The 21,986-nt window shown below is 36.8% G+C and overlaps 2 protein-coding genes and 1 long non-coding RNA gene across 3 annotated transcripts in view; 2 read left to right on the top strand and 1 right to left on the bottom strand.

Moving 5' to 3' along the window:
* Nucleotides 1–21,986, bottom strand: part of LOC145263196 (uncharacterized) — a 77,913-nt gene that overhangs the window by 20,969 nt on the left and 34,958 nt on the right. The window lies entirely within an intron of this gene.
* Nucleotides 10,961–18,146, top strand: LOC145263190 (uncharacterized). Its single transcript, XM_080120253.1, has 2 exons — nt 10,961–12,823; nt 17,140–18,146. Exon 1 carries the CDS (start codon nt 10,961–10,963, stop codon nt 11,990–11,992), a length of 1,032 nt encoding a protein of 343 aa, XP_079976379.1. The 3' UTR covers nt 11,993–12,823; nt 17,140–18,146.
* On the top strand, nt 12,008–12,998 carry LOC145263191 (uncharacterized). Its single transcript, XM_080120254.1, has one exon. It carries the CDS (start codon nt 12,008–12,010, stop codon nt 12,665–12,667), a length of 660 nt encoding a protein of 219 aa, XP_079976380.1. The 3' UTR covers nt 12,668–12,998.

Below are 21,986 nucleotides of genomic sequence, written 5' to 3'. Positions count from 1 at the left end.
TCTATGTATCTTATATAGAAATTAAGTGTTAACCCCAGGAAGAGCCCCCCCCCCTCCACTACTAATCTCAGAGAACTAACTTAAGTAAAATGAAGCCAACCTCAACTTCTGAACCATGTGACCTGGCCTAATAATAGAACTTTTCAAATCTAATAAGAACTCGTATAAGGGTTTGGAATTTTTTCTTCATCCGTGTAAATATGAATTTCTTTGGGGTTAGCATCTCTGAGAAATATGGAGCTCCAACTTGTGGCAATCTCTTACTTACCTCAAAACGCAAGTTCCATGAACAAATCTTCTTTCTCAGAACTGCCTACCTGTGAAATACTTTCGCTGGCCTGCTTACCGGTTGAATACAACATGGTAGCCTTCAAATCCAATGCAAACAAGTTCTTTGTTGAGCTGTCCTCATAGATAATTCCAATTCTATCCAATCTACACTATTAAAGATTACTACACCAACACCTTACACTCATTGCACTTTTATCCTTGAGTGGCATTCGGGCCTTGATAAGTAGTGACTTCCAAGTAAAAAAAAAAAAAAAGAAAGCTATCTGCATAGGTGGTGAATCAAACCAATCAAATTATATTTTTGTCAATCTAATAGCATAAAAATAACATGCATATAAACTTTGCAGGATTTATATATACCTTATACTCATTTATTTAAGAAAATTGTTTTTGTTTTGTTTTTTGTTTAGTTGTGGAAGGCCTTAATAATCTGTAATGTTGTGTTTCTCCAGCTCTCATGAACACTAGCCCCGTCTAATATATAAACATATATACCTAACTTTTTTTATGAATAGGAATCATGTCTAAAACTGCAATTTACTGTGTTTTTTATTAGTCTATGTGCAACTCATGGTTGAATATTTCAGAACCATTTTTTCTTCCTTTCTTTCATAATGAGCCTTACTTCTTCTTAAGCTAATTGAAATGTAAATTCTTCTTAAGCTAATTGAAATGCAAATTCTTCTTAAGCTAATTGAAATGCAAATTCTTATTAAGCTAATTGAAATGCAAATTCTTCTTAAGCTAATTGAAATGCAAATTCTTCTTAAGCTAATTGAAATGCAAATTCTTCTTAAGCTAATTGAAATGCAAATTCTTCTTAAGCTAATTGAAATGCAAATTCTTATTAAGCTAATTGAAATGCAAATTCGGTTTCTTACAAACATGTATGATCTTTTAAGAACTTGTGCATGTGGTTTTAATAAAAATAATAGTTTCCACTATTTGTTTATTGGAGTGAGTATATGTACGTATATCAGAGAAATAAATAGCATTAATTAAAGTAGAATAGCACGAGGAAAAGATGACGTAACGAACGGTCCAATCACCGATCTTGATGAACTAATTATCTGGTGAGATCTGGGATCTAAGCACAAATTGCGTCTATATCGTTATTCAATTTCCATTTTTCTTTTCAGACTCATTTTATTATGTAGTGCTGTAAAAATTGTATTGAACACTTTTAGACTAAATGCTAATAAAAACTAACTTGATTTTGTATCGCATGAACCTGGTGTTAAATATAATAGAACAAGGAACAAGTGAAGACCAAAAATATCACAACAAAACAAACCATGTGCTAGATAGAATTGGTAGTTCATCTCCTATTTTATTGTTTTGGGAAGAAAGCTTAAAGCTGTGGGGGGGGGGGGGGTCTGCTCATCAGGGAATATCGATGGGGCTGCTCAGGCAATTTTTTAAAGGTCAAACTGCACCACTCGTGCACTGGTTTATTCTCTCTCTCTCTCTCACCTTCCGGCCTTTTGTCACATCTTCCCACAGTGGAAGGAAAGAAAATACATAGAAAAGGATGGCTATGACTGGTTTGTAGCATCTGGATAAGATACCAAATACCTCAACTTTTAGATTATAAAGGTTGCAAGATATTAACAGTTTTTCAAAGTGGACTGAGCAAAACTCATTTAAAAATAAAAAAAATTTAAAAAAAAAAAACTGCTGTATCAACAGTTTTTAGTAACATGTCTTTTTTTCTAGGCCGTTTGTATATTTAGCACTTAAAGTATTTTCTTACTAAATCTTCCTTTTTTTTTTTTTTTTTTCCTTTTTCTTTTAGGAATGTTGTAACTTAACATTCTAGTCGGATTATTATTCCCTTCTCCTTCTCTCTCAAATCTGTTTGCCAACTAAATATTCGGTTGCCAGTTGTATTATATATGAATACTAGCTCTTTTTTTTTTTTTTCTTTTTTTTTTTTACTAGGGATTAGGGTCACCTCTTATCAAAGCTCAAAGGGGCCACTTGAGAATAAGGATTAATGTGTCTGGTAGACGGTGAAATAACACTTATGATGGTCAGTAATGGTTTGATTATTTAAGAGAACAGCTCAACAAGAACTTGTTTATATTAGACTTGAAAATAATCAGCTGGGAAGCAGCCCTATGGCATTGCGTTCATTGTTTATATATCAAATTCTGTTTTGAAAACTTTAATTTTGTCTGGAGAAGGCCTTGAAAAACTAAGTCCTTGAAAATCTGATCACCAATGTCACATGCAATTGTTGCTCAAATATCGGTACTATGATTTTTCGGACTGCTGTTCTAATCTTTAGTGTTATTTTCACAACGTTTCGGTTGACGTAACCTCTGACCTTTTTCAGGACCTTCTTGGGAATCTTTCTTTCAAACTTGGGGAATCTGCATGGAATTTTGAACAGAATCCTTTATTTAATTCACGAGGGTAACATACTCTCATTCTGTCAAGCATGACTGGATAGAGGTTTTATATAATTCGCAATTGTATTTTTCAGTTGCCCATACTTAGGATCAAGCCTTAAACCTTCAGAGTAGTGTCACTTTTACATGTAAACCATACAAAAGTGAGACATGTCCACTAAAAGTAAGGTTGAAAAGACATTAAAAAGCTATAACATGTAGAGATATCGAAAAGTCAGGTATGGTTGACCATATATGGGAAGGAAAAAAGAAACCACCTACCCTTATGGAACAAAGTAAAAATTATAGACGGAGAAGAATGGTGGAGAGTAAGACGATTGAAAGGAGCAGCATATACACTGGATGACAATCAATTACTAAGTAGATCTAATATAGAATTTAACACAATATGGGGACCATTAATTATAAATAATAGATAATGTATACAGTAATAATTAGATAGTAATCTATATATATAAAAGCGAAAATGTATGTGTGTATGTTCGCTTTTCCTCGATGTCCACGAAAGGCTTCTTTCAGAGAAGCGCTTGCTCGGTTCACAACTTCTTAAAACTTTTTATATCATCTATAAATTGTAATATCTCTGAGTTATCCACGGAGCTCGCCCGTCTATTTAATTTTATTGACTTTCAAACGTTAATTATTCCACATTTCCCGCATCGGCACGCGTTACATTTGGTTTTCGGTATAAAAAAAAGCGAAACTCGACTCTAATAATAGGCCGAAAGCCAGTTTGTTCAATGTCGACTTTGTCATATCAGACTGTAGCTTTCATTTCGCTCCTTCTAATAAACAGGTAGCGGGTGTTTAAAAACAAACAAACCGATTTATTCAAAACTGTCCTGCACAAAATCGTAACTGCTGAATACCTATCGCCGTCACGTCAATCAAAAACGCGCACCTGATTTTTTTAAAACACTTTACTATTTTCCAACTGCGCGTCATCAACGCTTCGGGTTTTTTTCACATACCCCGAAAAACACCCGGGCAACGCCGGGTACCCCTCGCTAGTATATATATAAAAGGCAAAACGCCTGCACGCATTTTTGTATGTCCAAGAAAGGCTTTTTTTCAGGAGAGGTTCTCGAGAGGGTTACTATTTCTTACAACTTTTTATATACTCCTTAGATTATAATATCTACAATTTGCAAACACACGTCGTCTCTACATTTATTTTGATCAACTTTTATAAAATTCATGCTATTTCGTCCTTTCACATGTTTGTTCGTCTTTTTCGTATAAATAAAGTGAAACTTCTCAAAGAAAAGCTGTCAGCAGTCTTTCGTGCCGGGACGTCTTGAAAGCAATTAGCTTTGATCAATGTTGGGAAAACCCTTCATATCAGACAATTGCTATTCATTTGAGAGTTCCACCTTTTTGGGGGAGCTTGGTTTCCCCAACATCGTGAGAAAACAAATAGATGAAACGGCGGGAAGTTGAACTGGCCTTCAGCCAGACGTTCATTTCTGCACCTGCGTGTACTCATTCACTTAGCAAGTCAACTTTTTGATTGACATCGCTAAATTTGAACGCTTTTCACTTCCTATGGCTTCGTAGCGTAGCGGTAAGATGTTACGTTTTCTTTCATTTTCTTTTCTGCCTTCGCGTCACGGGTTTGTCAGGGTTCAAGCCTGCCTGCCTACTAACACTTTTTATTTATTTTTTTTTTTTCACTTCCAAACACCCAGGCAATGCTGTGTACCCCCGCTAGTAAAATATATATATATATATATATATATATATATATATATATATATAAAATAATATGTAGTAATAAATAGATCTGGAAATAAAATTGGTTTAAAGCTCCTAAAATTTGTACTAGAATACAAGGACCCGTGGCTCAGTGGTTATAATACTTTTTGTAAAAGTGGCCTTCTTTTAAAGGTTCAAGGTTCAATGCTCACTGTGCGTAACTGAAAATACAATTGCGATTTACTTAGGACTTGTATCTAGTTATGGAATGGGAACATGTCACCCCCATGAATTAAATAAAGGGTTCCATTCAAAGTTCTGTGTAGAGTTTTTGAGTTTGACAAAAAAGATTCCCACGTTCAATAAGATACACATGAAGAAGGTAGGAGGTTACATCGACCGAAGCATGAAAATGACACTTGAGATGAGATCAGTAGTTTGAAGAATCCAAATAATACGAATAATATGTTACTGTTGATATTTGTCCAATGTCCGTCTATAGCGTAGTTATGTTCGATTAATGATTTCATGGTTGTGTTTGTTTCCACATAAGCATTTTGACGCACATTCATCCTCAGTTCTTTTCAGTATCTTTAACAGCTTTGTAATTGGACGCCATCAATTTAGGATGGGGTAAAAAAGACAAGGAAAAATTTCACTCTTTCTTCTGGCATTGTCTACTGTTTATTCTCCCATTTCTTATTTTACAAGGCATGGCCATAACTAGCATGATTTAAGGTGTTCATCCAAGAATTGATTCAGGATGTTGTTTCTCGATGTGTTTCTCATCTTAGAATCAGCTGTTTATTCCACAACTCACTAAAATCATATTTTGCCTTTCCTTAAAATACCTGACACTTAGATTGGACTGATCTGGTGTAAGATCAGTCAATATTTGACAACTAGTTTCTCAAAAATCATATTTCTCTCCTATTTCGGGCATATTTTACAAGCTTTGCTTTACTGTTAAATGATTCTATTGAAGTAATTTTCTGACAATTTTGCTGCAAAATTTGATTAAAACTATGCTCCAAGTTGATTTCTTTATGCATATTGAAGAATCCTTTTATTTATTTTTATTTTGTTTGCATATTTGTCTATGCATGGTTTGAAATTTATTTTCATTTAGATGTCTGTATGAATCATTTGAAATAATGCGATATTACAAGAATATTCAAATACTTTTTTGCATCTTGGTTATTTCACTTGTGTTCTTCGATAATTGCATTGAAAAACTATATTAGGTAATATGAATCAACCTACTCTTTATGTCGTAACTAATTTTTACAATTTCAGCAATTCGGCATGTAAATTTTTAATTCATTAAGATTAAAATTATTTCTCTCAGTACTAAACTGATGAAAGAATGCTTGCCTCTGTGAATAATATATCTCAGAACAAGTAGTAACTAATTTTCAGTGTTTCTTTGAAATATTTAATGGAGAATATTTTGCTCTGGGGAAATGTTTAACTATTCATTCATTGAAATATCTTACCTTTATAAGATATTATACACTCTTATTAAATGGTGAGTTAAACCATATGTTTGATCTTTGTCGAGATTCGAAATTTGAATAGAAAATCACATCCAAACATGATCAGCACCCAAATACCTACTGTGTGTGTGTGTGTGTGTATATATATATATATGTATGTATGTATGTGTGTGTGTGTATGTATATATATATATATATATATATATATATATATATATATATATGGTTATTACAATAATAATTTTAATATTAATATGTATATATATATATTATTATTATTATTTCATGTATCTACATGAAATTTTATGTATCTATTTTCAGTATTTACGTCTCAATATGTAAGTAGAACTAGGTAATAAGTTTTAGAAAATATATATGGCAATTAAGCTACACAGAATTTTCCGCATTTCACCGTCGTGATGATTTGTCAGGTTATTCCATGATACTGTATGATTTAAGTAACATTGTTTCCATGCAATAACCTGACGAATCCTCATTAGGAAAATTCTGTGTAGCTTAATTGCCATATGTACTTTCAAAACTTTATATATATATATATATATACAGTGAGAGAGAGAGAGAGAGATAGTGTGTAATAGCTTTCAAAGTTCCAAAATCAGTTCTCCTTAGTTGGTAGTTTATTAGATTTCAAAAGGAAAATTATTAAAATATTTCATTAATAACTAACAAGTCAATAAAATTTTCTTTTTTGCATTTTTAGTAGCTTACTCATCAGATATATTCCTTAAAAACATAGGAAAAAAACATTATTTTGAACAACTTACATGGTTCAAATAACCGACATGCACCGCCAACATTCTTCTTCTCGTTATCATTATGACTTTCATACTGTCATATATATATATATATTATATATATATATATATATATATACTAGCGGAGGGTACCCGGTGTGGCCCAGGTGTTTGTAGGTGTGTGTGTTGGGGTGGTGATCAAAACAACCCTGTTTTAAAAAAAAACATTGGGCAGGTGTTTGGAGGTGTAAAAGAAAAAAAAAATTTTAGTAGGATAGTAGGCTTGAACCCTTTGACGTGGAGGTGGAAACGAAATGGAAAAAAAAAACCTCTGGTACCTAACCATCTCGGCCATGAGAGAAGAGGAATGAAAAGCGTCTTAATTTAACGTTTATAAAATGAAATTAACAGGTGCGAGAAACTTAAGTCGCGTTATGTTTGACCTTGAAACATGACGTGGCTGCAAGCTAGTTTTCGCTTGTTTTATACTGAAAAGTGAAAGATACACGGGACACTCTAAAAATCTGGAAAAAATAGCGCGTGAAAGTCGGGCAAATTAAATAGACAGGCGACCCCCGTTCGTAACTCTTAGATATTATCATTTAGATGTGATATAAAAAGTTTTAAGAAGGAATGAGCTGACCGAGAAGTCCAGCGAAAAAAGCCTTTTACAGACATACAAAAAAAGTGAACATACATACACACATTTTCGTTTTAATATTTATATATATATAAATTTTTACAGAAATTGGGATCTCATCATACCAAATGTTTCACAATTAAAACGGAGCCTGACAAAAACTTCCATGATGTAATATGCCATCATCTTCAAACATGATTGACGAATGTTTTAGCTGATTAAACTCAACAATATTACACTCTTATATAATAATTTATCATTGAATTAGGTTTTCATATATATATATATATATATATATTAGTGATGGATATATATAATTTTTACAGAAATTGGGATCTCATAATTGACGAATGTTTAGCTGATTAAACCCAACAATATTACACTCTTATATAATAATTTATCATTGAATTAGGTTTTCATATATATATATGTGTATGTGTGTGTATTTTATTATTAATATAAACAAATTTACATGGTCATGACACTAGACATGCTAATGTTTCAGACAAATGGTCGGTTAAAATCAGAAATCCTCATCAGGCAACTTAATAAATGGTTTCTTCTGTGGAAAGCAACCATTTATTAAGTTGTCTGATGAGGACTTCTGGTTTTAACCAACCATTTGTCCGAAATATTAGCATGTCAAGTGTCACGACCATGTAAATTTGTTTATATTAATAAATTTGCTCTTCTTTTATTTAGCACTCTTAATAACTCTGTTAAATTCATTGATCATCACTCTTACATACCTTTAACCTGGTGTGTGTGTATATATATATATATATATATATATATATATATCTATAAAAGTGAACGTGTCTGTCTGTGTGTCTGTCTGTCTGTGTACATTTCCCTACGCAATAACTCTGTCAATTTTTAGTCTATAGACTCGAAATTTGAAATACCGGGTACTGAGATTTGGGAAAATCGATGTGACGGGTGTCAGCCAGAAATTTGGCTGTTAAGGGGTCAAATTTCAACGATTTGACCTTTAAGAACTCTACCAAACTCCTCTGACAATTTTGGGTCTAGACACTTGAAATTTTAGATATAGGTTCCTTGAACCTGGATCTAACTTAATAAAGTGATTTGAGCCCGAAACTATAAATTTTAAGGGGTCATAATAGGGGTCAAAGTTTTAAAAAATTAACCATTTTTTTTGTTTTTTTGCTTTTTTTGTACAGCATACACCTCCAAACACCCGAGCAACGCCGGGCACCCCTGCTAGTATATATATAAAATAAAATAAGATTTTCTATTCAAGTACTAACAACACAAAATTCCTTTAAATAACTCAATAGTGCAATACTAGAGCTATAAATACTTTTGATATTTTTTACTTTATTCTTCACTGGGAACAGACACTCATGTTCATCCAAAAAATTCATTTATTGACTATATGAGCAAACAATTGTTTCAGCCTATACTTATATCCATATGGTTCACTATATATGTGTTTTTAGTTTTTATTTCAATAGGGTCCATTATCAGGTTGACTGTAAATTCAACTTATAATATGCAATGAGCTTTCGCTTCTCTTTCTTTTTTTTTTCATTCAATTTTGAACTTATCACATGACCTATTAATGCATCTGTGCCAAAAAGCTTTTTCATGCATTCAAGTATTTCAATTTTTCTATTTCTTGATGGTTCAAGGTATTTCCCAGGTTTAATTCAGCGTAAGAGTATTTATGTTAACTGCCTTACACACACACACACACACACACACACACATGCTCTCTCTCTCTCTCTTGTAGTTGATATGATTTTCAGATAATATGGATCATTAAGAAAACGAAGAGTATAATCAAGAACAACCATGGAATTCAGATTGAGCTGTGCAGTGTTAGGAACCTTGAGGATTACAGTGCTGAGAGCTATGCAGTGTGGAGAACCTTAAGAGGCGTTCAGTGCCCTGAGATCTACGCAGTGTTGAGTACCATGAGATCTACAGTGTCACGTAAGTTATGCAGTGCCAAGTGACTCTCCAAAATCTACGTGGTGGCCCTCTGAAAGATATGCCATATAAAATAATCCTCCAAGAGCTACACAGTGTCAAGCAACCTTCCGAGAGGTATGCCGTACCAAGTGTACCTCCCAACCCACCAACAGCTACGCAGTGCCTATGATCACGTAAGTTATGCAACGCTGACTACCCCAAGAGCTCCCCGTGGCAAGCGACCCCAATATCTATGCAGCACCGAGTGATCACTAAGAGCTATACAGTGCCAAGTGTAATCCTCAACTCCCAAAGAGCTACGCAGAGCTGGGTGACCCCCAAGAGCTACTCAAATTAACCATATTGTTTCTGCAGCTGAGGTAACATTAAAAAGTTCAGGTCAGTTTAAATAATTGTAAAAAAAAAAAAAAATTTTTAAATTTAAAATCGATTTTTTTTGGAATTCAAGCAAAAATATTTTAATCATAAAGTATATATTTTTTTACTTCAATATGTTTATGATTAAGCACTTATAAAATCTTAATGTTTTGTCTTTTGGTTGAGAAACGAGTGAATAAGGTGATATTGATGTCTATTTCATGTTAAAAACCTCAAGAGCTTCCTATGTAGTGTTGAATAAAAGCATCTAAGATGACCAGCTCCACAATATCAAAGATGTTCCCGAGAGCCATGCAGTACTCATGATCACGTCGATTACAGCCTAGAAAGCCATACAACATCCACTCCCCAAAAACACAAAGCACAAATGATGACCTTCATCTCAACAGGAAAACAGTGTACCATAACCAACCACGCAGTGCCAATGATGAGTCCTAAGATTTATGTAGTGTCTAACGTGCCATGCAGTGTTGAAGACAACTCTAGAGAGCCATGCAGTGATGATGACGACCCACATGATCCATGCAGTGCTGACAATGATCCCAGAGATCCATGCACTGGTAGTGACAACCCCAGAGACCAATGACGACCCCAGAGATCCATGCAGTGCCGAAGACGACCCCAGAGATCCATGCAGTGCCGAAGACGATCCCAGAGAGCCATGCAATGATGACAACCCCAGAAACTCATGCAAAGCCGAAGGTGACCCCAGAGATCCATGCAGTGCCGTTGACGACCCCAGAGAGCCATGCAGTTCCGATGACGACCCCAGAGAGCCATGCAGTTCCGATGACGACCCCAGAGAGCCATGCAGTTCCGATGACGACCCCAGAGAGCCATGCAGCTCCGATGACGGCCCCAGAGAGCCATGCAGTTCCGATGACGACCCCAGAGAGCCATGCAGTTCTGATGACGACCCCAGAGAGCCATGCAGTTCCGATGACGACCCCAGAGAGCCATGCAGTTCCGATGACGACCCCAGAGATCTATGCAGTTCCGTTGACGACTCCAGAGAGCCATGCAGTGTCGATGACGACCCCAGAGAGCCATGCAGTGTCGATGACGACCCCAGAGAGCCATGCAGTGCTGATGACGACCTCCGAGAGTCATGCAGTGCCGATGACGACCCCTGAGAGTCATGCAGTGCCGATGACGACCCCCGAGAGTCATGCAGTGCCGATGACGACCCCAGAGAGCCATGCAGTGCCGATGACGACCCCAGGGAACTATGGAGTGATGGTGGCAACCAAAGAGAGCCATGAAGATATGATGATGATGACTCCCTTGATATATGCAGTGCCGATGATGATCCCATAAGTGATACAGCTTTTGATGTACAAGTGCCTTGCAGAGCCGATGACGACCCCAGAGATCCGTGCAGAGCCGATGACGACCCCAGAGATCCGTGCAGAGCCGATGACGACCCCAGAGATCCGTGCAGAGCCGATGACGACCCCAGAGATCCGTGCAGAGCCGATGACGACCCCAGAGATCCGTGCAGAGCCGATGAAGACCCCAGAGATCCGTGCAGAGCCGATGACGACCCCAGAGATCCGTGCAGAGCCGATGACGACCCCAGAGATCCGTGCAGAGCCGATGACGACCCCAGAGATCCGTGCAGAGCCGATGACGACCCCAGAGATCCGTGAAGAGCCGATGACGACCCCAGAGATCCGTGCAGAGCCGATGACGACCCCAGAGATCCGTGCAGAGCCGATGACAACCCCAGAGATCCGTGCAGAGCCGATGACGACCCCAGAGATCCGTGCAGAGCCGATGACGACCCCAGAGATCCGTGCAGAGCCGATGACGACCCCAGAGATCCGTGCAGAGCCGATGACGACCCCAGAGATCCGTGCAGAGCCGATGACGACCCCAGAGAGCCATGCAGTTCCGATGACGACCCCAGAGATCTATGCAGTTCCGTTGACGACTCCAGAGAGCCATGCAGTGTCGATGACGACCCCAGAGAGCCATGCAGTGTCGATGACGACCCCAGAGAGCCATGCAGTGCTGATGACGACCTCCGAGAGTCATGCAGTGCCGATGACGACCCCTGAGAGTCATGCAGTGCCGATGACGACCCCCGAGAGTCATGCAGTGTCGATGACGACCCCAGAGAGCCATGCAGTGCTGATGACGACCTCCGAGAGTCATGCAGTGCCGATGACGACCCCTGAGAGTCATGCAGTGCCGATGACGACCCCCGAGAGTCATGCAGTGCCGATGACGACCCCAGAGAGCCATGCAGTGCCGATGACGACCCCAGGGAACTATGGAGTGATGGTGGCAACCAAAGAGAGCCATGAAGATATGATGATGATGACTCCCTTGATATATGCAGTGCCGATGATGATCCCATAAGTGATACAGCTTTTGATGTACAAGTGCCTTGCAGAGCCGATGACGACCCCAGAGATCCGTGCAGAGCCGATGACGACCCCAGAGATCCGTGCAGAGCCGATGACGACCCCAGAGATCCGTGCAGAGCCGATGACGACCCCAGAGATCCGTGCAGAGCCGATGACGACCCCAGAGATCCGTGCAGAGCCGATGACGACCCCAGAGATCCGTGCAGAGCCGATGACGACCCCAGAGATCCGTGCAGAGCCGATGACGACCCCAGAGATCCGTGCAGAGCCGATGACGACCCCAGAGATCCGTGCAGAGCCGATGACGACCCCAGAGATCCGTGAAGAGCCGATGACGACCCCAGAGATCCGTGCAGAGCCGATGACGACCCCAGAGATCCGTGCAGAGCCGATGACGACCCCAGAGATCCGTGCAGAGCCGATGACGACCCCAGAGATCCGTGCAGAGCCGATGACGACCCCAGAGATCCGTGCAGAGCCGATGACGACCCCAGAGATCCGTGCAGAGCCGATGACGACCCTCATAGAACCATGCAGTAATAATGATGACAATTCTACAGGATTATGCAGTGCCAATGAAGTCCACAAAAGTTTTATCAGTGCCAAAAAAGCTGTCTATGAGCAGTATAATCAACTTCCAGAATTACACAGCATCAAGGATTCGTAGAGCTATGTAGAGTTGGGGACAATCCGTTGATCTACTCTGAATGTCTGCCTGAGAGGAAAACACTTGCTGAATAATAGAAAATTGCAATGACTGGTAGATAAAATTTGGAGAAGAAAACTAAAGTGAAATGCCCAAAAACTTTTGCAATTTTTGTAGGTGAGTAAATGTTAAGAATTTTCTTGAAATCGAATCCGATTTTTCTGACATTTAAAAAATTCGATTTTGAAATTTTTTTTTAAAATATTTTTGTTCTGAATTTTGGAAAATTTTATTGTATGCTGTGAAACTTTCTTTTCTTGAACTGTATTCAAATAAATTTTTTAAAAACTTATTTCTATTTTTGTATATTTTCAATTTTTGAGAAAGTCTTACTCAGATTTCTCTACATACAAGGTTTCGAAATATTGACTTATAAAAAATTATTTTTGTTAATGTTGTTAATTTAAAAATTTTTTTTTTTCTATTCATCCCAAATAAAGCACATTGTCACCACGATAGAAGGGCACCTTTAGGAATTGTGCAGCACGTTATTTGTTCACATCACATTTAAATTTCTACATGTTAGTACAGTCAGGGAAACAAGTAACAGGAAGGGAATTCCAAAGGCAAACAGTTTGAGAAAAGAATCTATTAGAGTAGAAGTTTTCAGGTATATGGAGACATCTACAGAGAAGGGGTGAGATTTTGTGATTTGTCGGGTTTGTCCGAAATATTAACATAAGGGGGGTACTTAAGTGCAGTGATGCTATGAGAGCACATTCTGTGAAAGTGCCTGTAAAAAAAGCACAAGGATGCAACATTAGTGGTGATGAGACAGAGATTAGAGGTTGGTAGACAGTTCAGAACCTGTTAGAGGCTCTCTTTTGCACCATGTCTAAGAGGGAGAGACTAGCAGTTGGTGCATCAGCCGAGATGTGGCAACAGTATTCCATGCATGGTTGAATGGTGGCTTTTTAAATCTTTTGAATTTTACTTATCAACGAATAATGATTCTTATTTCGGTTTCATTTAATTTATGATTATAATGCATTTGGTTTTGGTAAAATACAAAGGGCCTTCAATAAGTTTCCAGACTTTTTTTTCTACAAGCATTTAAAATTGTCTATATTATTGCTATACATCTTATGAGATGACTGACCAATTTTTATGATTTCACATTCAAATGAACAGCTACAGCAGGAATTGGAATACACCCTACTAAAGCCTGATTGTCACAGTTGGTGATTTTCAAAAATGCAATCTGGACGTGAGGACACTTTAGAAGAACGATATACAATTGAATTCTGTTTTAAACTTGGAAAAAATGCCACAGAAACGTATGGAATGCTTCAGACTGCTTTTGGACCATCTTGCATGAATCGAGCATCAGTTTTTGAGTGGCATAAGAGATTCAAGGAAGGCAGGGAGTCTGTGAGTGATGATGAGAGGTTTGGAAGGAGTAAGAAAGAACACCAGAGTTTATTGGCCAAATAAAGAATTTCCTGGATAAAGACCGTTGTGTCTACAGATACAATAAGTGCGCAGTTTGATGTTAGTGTGAGAACTGTACACACAATTATTTGTGCAGAACTGAAGATGTGGAAGATTTGCGCAAATGTATCAGTCCACAACTCCATCCTTGTCACAGTCTATGTGACCAAGATGAGCATCAAGACTGTTCCCAAACTCCCTATAGTGACACTTTCACCAGGACAATGCACCAGTCCATAACTCACAGACTATTTGACCAAGATGGGCATGAAGACAGTTCCTCACCCTTCTTATACTCCAGACATTGCTCCCTGTGACTTTTGGTTATTCCCTAAGCTCAAGAAAACCTTAGAGGATGTCGTTATGAGACAATCGAGGAGATGAAAGAGGCTGTGATGAGGGTCATTGATACGCTCACACAAGAGGACTCCCATGGAGCTTTTCAGAAGTTGTTAGAATGGTGCGACAAGTGCGTTGTAGGCGGAGGAGATTACTTTGGAGGGGACTAGAGTTTCATGTGTGTACTATCAATAAAAGTGGCCATATAAAAAATGTCTGGAAACTTATTGAAGGCATCATGTACATTGCTGTGTGAGTTCCAAAGTCTGTGCCAGTGCATTTGTCCTAAACTTTGTGAGATAATTGTTACTGCGTTATTGTTCTTTGAAGCATACAATGTTGTCTCTATCATAGTTGTAATGTTGGGGTGGCAGTTAAAGATTCCGCTAGTCTATATATATATAAAAGGCAAAATGTGTGTGATCATTTTATGTATTTCTCGCAAAGGCTTTTTTCGCCGACGCTCCGGGGGGGGGGGGGGTACTATCGCTTAGAACTGTTTATATACCCCCTAGATAATAATATCTAGGATTTGGGAACACGGGTCGCCTCTAGATTTATTTACGGCAATTTTTACAAAATTATTGCTATTTCAGCCCGTCTTGTGTTCATTCAGCTTTATTGTATAAAACCGAAACTAATTCAAAGCTAAGGCTCTGTTCCCAGCATACGTACCGGGAAACGTCCAGAAGCAATCAGCTTTGATCAATGTGGGGCCAAACTCCTTATATCAAACAATTGCTATTCAATCTGGACAATGGGGAGCTGGTTTCCCCCTCCCCAACATCTTGGGGGGAAAAAAAAACAGTCAAAGTTGGGTAAACAAACCCAAAAACTGCCCCGTAGCAAAAGTTAACTGCGCAACTTCTGTTTGACCTCATTAATGAGGTCAAATAGAAGCAGCAGAGTTAACTTTTATTGCGGTCACGTGTCAATTCTGTTAATAAATTCAAACATGTTTCCGTTAGTATCCTGCGGTGGCCCAATGGTTAATGTCACATATTTTTTTTTTCACACTTTAATTTCCAACTTTTCCTCAAGGGTTCGGGTTCGATCCTCATACTTACCTACCAAAACTTTTTTTTTTATTTTAACTCCTCCCCCTCCCCCATCCGGAGTTTTGATTTACCCATACCCACACATACCTCCAAACACCCCGGCAACGCCGGGTACCCCCCGCTAGTCTATATATATAAAAGGCAAAATGTGTGTTAGTGTGTGCATTTTTTGTGTATGTCCGACAAAAGCTTTTTTGGGGGGAGTTCTCAAGGGGGTCACTATGTCTTAGAACTTTTTATATACTCTTTAGATTATAATATCTACGATTTACAAAATGACGTCGTAAATATCTTTTATTTCAGCGACTTTTATCTTACTTCACGCTGTGAATTCGTTTTCTCTACTACAACAACTATGGCGTGATATTTGACCTAGAAAACCATACATTGACATTCAACCACCTACGTTTTTAAACGTTTATTTTCATCTGTTCTCAAGTTCCTACCTTTGTGGCATCATGCTAAATCATCAGATTATTAACCTCAAGGCTTCGGGTTCGAGCCTACCTCCCTCCCAAAACTTTTTTCGCTGTTTGTTTTTTTGTTTTCGTTTTTCCGATTTTTAATATTTAAACAGGGTTATTACTTCGCTTATTATTTAGTTTCTATTTTGTTTTGATTTATTCCGCCCCCTCCAACACACACACCTCCAAACACCCGGGAAATGCCAGGCACCACCGCAAGTGGGGCATAAAAGGAGACACTAACTTTTAAACACACCGGAAGTTGGCACCTGCGTCTCTCAATTTAGGTATGGAAGCACAGAATCAATACAATTTTCAAATTAAGAAAAAAAAATAATTTATAAACAAAAGTTTACATATTTTTATATATTTTTATTATAAGGGGGTGCAAAAAAAAAAATAAACATAGAATATAGTTGAAAATTGTATCGATTCTGTGCTTCCATACCTAAATTGAGAGACACGGGTGCCAACTTCCAGTGTGTTTAAAAGTTAGTGTCTCCTTTTATGCACCGTTACAAAGATTTCTTTTTTGGTCAGTGAATTATTTCTTTCATTTCACTCAAAGGGGTCCAAAACTTAGTTAGTTAAATCACCTTGTCGGCAGCAAAGATTTAAAGATATTGATTGGGCAATGCGTACCACATGGTTTAAGCAGAAGATTTCATGAGTTGAATTGTTTATCCAGGAGGACAAGTATTTCTTTACATTGGACTTGTAGACGACCATGTTGTAGTCGGCTGGAAAGCAACTTTGCAATATTTTGCTTCATAGATATAACATTCTAGGAAAGAAACTTTGTTCATGGATGTGGCATCTGGTGATTCCTGTTTTGGTCAAAAAGTTGTTTGTTTTACTTCCATCTCCGTGGGAAATGCAACCACCCGCTTACTCTATTGGCATAACTCAATCCTTACAAAATACAATCAAGTTTTAATGTCAACAGCATTTCTTGTTTTGATTCAACCACTTAACAAAGAGCTGCTATGCAACAGAATGGTTTCTTTTTGGTAACTAACGCTATGCAACAAAGGCATGAAACCCCAATTTCCCCTTTTTGCCATTTACATTAGTTGCTTGAAATAAGTAACAAAGTTGTTATTTCCAATACATATAGTTTTTATTTTAATTTTATATACAGATACCCTGTTCGTGGAAAGGGGAAAGAAGAAACACAGAATGAACACATCACCGCAACACCATGCGTAAAGATAGGTGAACTGTCAGCTAGCAGTCGTCTCTATCCTTTTATCATATCTCCTCTTGTGTGTTTGCTTTTACCATTCTCAACCCCCTGCACATTCCTCTAATGTGGCATGATAATTACTCATTCGAAACTCAGCTGTTTGTTCCTTAATTCATAAAGATCAAATTTTATCACTTCATCTACCTACTGTGGCACAACTCCACTGAATATTTGTCATATTTGGGCTGGTGCTCTAAAGGCTCGTCTCTCTTAGTCAGGGTGCAAAAAAGAGACTAACCTAACAGGTTCTACACTGTCTACCAAATTCCCATCACTGCGGTGTGGCATCCCTGTGCTTGTTTTACAAGTACTTCAGCAACATGTGCCCCAACAAACTTCCTTGCACTTGTACCTCCTCAAACTAAATTCCCCTAACCAACCAGACAAGCAGCAAAATCTCACCCCTTCACTATAGAGATTCCTAGATGCCAGATAATTTTCTACTTTATTAGCTTCTTTCCTCAAACCATTTGCCTTCAGAATTCACTACCTGCTTTCTGTTACCTCAACTGTACTAACATGCAGAAATTTAAATGTAATGTGAACAAACCAATTGTTACTCAACTTCCCACTTAGAATACCCTCAATAAATTTGGCCCTGATGTTTCAGTGGCAATATGTACTGTTTGAGCTGAATAAAAGTAAAAAAAACTAAAAATGTTTAGTGTTGTGTGCATTAATATTGACCTTGTGTCAGAATTTTATTCCAATGAGAGAACTGAATAAGTACAGCCAATTTTCTCGTACATATACAATAACGCGGGTCTGTTTCTTAATTTCTTCCTACAAAATCAATATTTTATTCTGATTCACCTTTTTGTTTGTTTTTTTTAATGTTAGTCCATGTTCTTAAAAAAAAAAAAAAAAAATGTTTCGAGTTAATTTCTCTCATACCATACTTTCCTCATAGGTCAATCACTTAGCATGCTGTTCCAAAAAACAGTCTATGAGTTCGAATCTTGCTTGAGGCATAATTATTTGTGAAAAAACAAAGTCTAATAGACCATGTCTGAATTAACATTAAAAGGATCAGCCAATTCATACTGACCAATACTTACATTCCGACATTTTATACCCTGCAATGAAAGAAGTCAAAATTGGATATGTAATTGAAATAATTGAACAATCGAAAAGCTTGCCTTTGGAATTCTCTCCTTGCTACCTGTTTCCTCAACTGTACTAATATGCAGAAATTTAAATGTAATGTGAACAAACATATTCGCAATGTATTTCAGACAAATAAAAGTATTAAAAAACTTTTTTTTTTAATGTTGTGTCATCAATATTGGTGTCAGAATTTTGTTCCAATTAGAAAACTGAATTAGTATAACTAATCTTCTCATACATATACAATAACGCAGGTTTGTTTCTCAACTCTTGGTGGTTTCTTCCTACAAAATTAATACTTTATTCACCTTTTTTGTTTATTTTTAACTAGCGGGGGTACCTGGCGTTTCCCCGAGTATTTGGAGGTGTGTGTTGAGCAAAAAAAAAAAATGTTAGTAGGCAGGTAGGCTCAAACCCGTGACGCAAAGGCGGAAAAGAAAGTGAACGAAAACTAAGATGCCATAGGAAGTGAAAAGCGTTCAAATTTAGCGACGTCAATCAAAAAGTTGACTTGCTAAGTGAATGAGTTCACGCAGATGCAGAAATGAACGTTGGTTGAAGGCCAGTTCAGCTTTCCACCGTTTCATTTATTTGTTTCCCCACGATATTGGGGAAACCAAGCTCCCTCCAAAAAGGGTGAACTCTCAAATGAATAGCAATTGTCTGATATGAAAGGTTTTCCCAACATTGATCAAAGCTAATTTCTTTCAAGACGTCCCGGCACAAAAAGCCACTGACGACTTTGCTTGGATAAGTTTTATTTTATTTATACGAAAAAGACGAACAAACACGCAAAAGGACCGAATAGCATGAATTTTTTAAAAAGTTGATGTAAATAAATGTAGATACGACGTCCGTTTGTAAATCATAGATATTATAATCTAGGGAGTATATAAAAAATTCTAAAAAAAATACTAACGTGATCGAAAGACCCACCCCCTCCCTGGACAAAAGCCTTTCTTGGCACGCGTGGTTGTTTTGCCTTTTATATATATAGATGTTAGTCTATGTTCTTAATCACAAAAAAATATATTTCGATTTAATTTCTCTTATATCATACTTTCCTCATAGGTCATCATACTGTTCATGAAAACAGTCTCTGAGTTCGAATCTTGCTTGGGGCATAATTATTTTTAATCTGATTTTATCCTCAAATGAACTTAGACATAACAATATTAAGCAAATTTTTTTCATTTTTATCGCCCCCCCCCTTTCCCAAAGAAGAGATACCACTTTTGAAAATTAGGGACATCAACATCTACCATCCTGTACGACACATTATGTTGGTAAATAAATGTAATATAATTAAAAATTATTGAAAACTTTTTCTAATATTGTCATTATTCTTTTGTATACTAACTTGTGTCCACAGTATTTTATTTATTTATTTTCAGATTGTATTCAATTCACTGTTTACGCTAAATATAAAATGATAACTGATATTTCCCTAAGAACTTTTTCATCACATTATATATTATTTTTATTTATTTTTTTAGAAGGATGTTGTAGTTGTGCGTAGAGTGAAAGGAATTGTGTTTGAAGGCTATGTCAATGTGGTTCATAGGAAACACTGTGGACATGAGTTACCATATAAAAGAATAATGATAATATTAGAAGGAAACTTTCAATTATTTTCAATTATATTACGCTCATTTGCCAACATAATGTGTTGTACAAGATGGTAGGTGTTGATGTCCCTAATTTGCGACAGTAGTTCAGTCATTCAATACAATGTAGTTCAGTCATTCAATACAACGAGCCTCCTTTTTATTCTCCCCCCCCCCCCGGAAAGAAGAGATACTACTCTTGAAAATTAGGGACATCAACACCTACCATCTTGTACGACACATTATGTTGGCAAATAAACATAATATAATTGAAAATTCTTTTTATTATTGTCATTAGGTTAACTCATGTCCATGTTTCCCACAAATCGCATTGAAATAGCCTTCAAACACAACTCCTTTCACACTACATACAATGCTTCAAGCAAACTACATCTTTTTATTTTAGTTTTTTTCTGTAATTTACTAATTTTCAGAAATTAGGAGCGTGGGTAATACTAGGTAGATGTGTTCGTTTAAGCACTAGAGTTGGAACAATTAATTGGAATAGAAAAAATCAGAACTTTTAAGGTATCGGAATCGGAAAAAATTGTACCTATTTTTCAATGCCAAAATCTGATTCTTTTAATTGTTTATTTTTTTTGTTTGTTTTTTTAACAAACTTTTTCTTTCTTTAGTACTACTGATAAAATGATAATTATTTATTGATTTTAAACTATTAGTAAAACTTAAATCTATAGATCGCGCCTACCACCATCACCACCACAAGTGTATTTTTGCATTTGTTAAAATATATGCACTTGTTACATGTGTTTTTTTGTGTTTTTTTTTTTTTTTGCAGTAATCTGAAAAAAAAAAAAAAAAAGAAACAAACTATAGTAATATATATTTGGAGATTTAAAAGGAATCAGAATTGACAGTTGTATCAAAATCTGGAATTTGGAATGGAATCAGTGCTTGTATCTAGTAGTTTTATTTTTATAAAATGAATAATTTTTAAATGATTTAAAGTGATTAATGGGAAATCGTGAGCATTACAAGGCTGATCTCGCAATCGTCCCATCACTACTAAGAACGGAATCAAGTATGTTTTTCTATCTGCTCATTTCGACTCAATCGAATCTCAACCATACTGATAGCCTTTAGCCACGCTACAAGTTGAAACTTGTCATGAAACCAGATAGAGAAGTCGAAAAGTTTTCTAAAGCCTCTGAAAGCAAACACCATGAGAAAACATTGATTCATTAATTGTAATGACCTATTTTTGTTTCAGGCAGATGAAATACAAGCTCAAACAATGCAAGTCATTTGGTTAAACATTTTATTGTTTTTATTTAATTGTTTGTTCGAAAAAGAATATCCCTTCACATGTTTTAATAAATAATAATCTACGTGGTATATTTGAAGAGTTTTTAGCAAATTAATGATAGTTTCCTATGGGAGGTTTTCTGTTCTGCCAGTGTGAAATGGATATGGGAGTGCTCGAATGAGCTGATGTGGAACAACTGAAACTCAGTTCACAGGGGAAGGCCAAGGAAAATATGGGAGAAAGCAAGAATGATTAATTTTAAAAACAAGAAAAGGATAGATAGGTTAGTTTGTAAGTCAATTTCTAAAAGCCCTCTGACACATGCCAGTATGTGAAACTAATGTCAAACCGATGATGTTGATGTTTAAAAGAATGGATGAAAGTTCTTGTGTTAATACATGTAGACCAGTTGAGGTAACAAGTTCAGTTCAGAGGAAAAGATGGAAGGGAGTGATAAGGATGATTTGTTTTTTTATTTGTTTGTTTTTGTTTTTTTTGTCTTTTTTAGTTTTGCTATTTTTCTTATCCCCCCCCCCCCCCGGAATACAAATATATAAATTTGTTTGGTTGTTTTGTTTTATGGCATATCACTCCTTTTGGGGTTTTTTAATGCTGCATCCAGTAATTTTGGAAAAAAGGTTTTATGCTTCAAGTTCTTTATATATTCAAATATGTATTCATGGTGTTAGGCTAGGTTTGGTTTGGCTTGTTTGTTTGTTTGTTTTTATTTTACGGCATATCAACCCTTTTCAGGTTATTTA

The sequence above is a fragment of the Euprymna scolopes genome, chromosome 38 (genome assembly GCF_053919585.1).
Source record: "Euprymna scolopes isolate OS-2025 chromosome 38, ASM5391958v1, whole genome shotgun sequence".
NCBI classification, from domain to species: domain Eukaryota; kingdom Metazoa; phylum Mollusca; class Cephalopoda; order Sepiida; family Sepiolidae; genus Euprymna; species Euprymna scolopes.
Note: the sequence above shows the minus strand (reverse complement) of the source record. Positions and strands in the feature narration are given on the sequence as shown.

Excerpts from the sequence above, each read along its gene's own strand:
- LOC145263191 (XM_080120254.1), top strand. The coding sequence starts at position 12,008 with ATGTACAAGTGCCTTGCAGAGCCGATGACGACCCCAGAGATCCGTGCA.
- LOC145263190 (XM_080120253.1), top strand. The coding sequence starts at position 10,961 with ATGTACAAGTGCCTTGCAGAGCCGATGACGACCCCAGAGATCCGTGCA.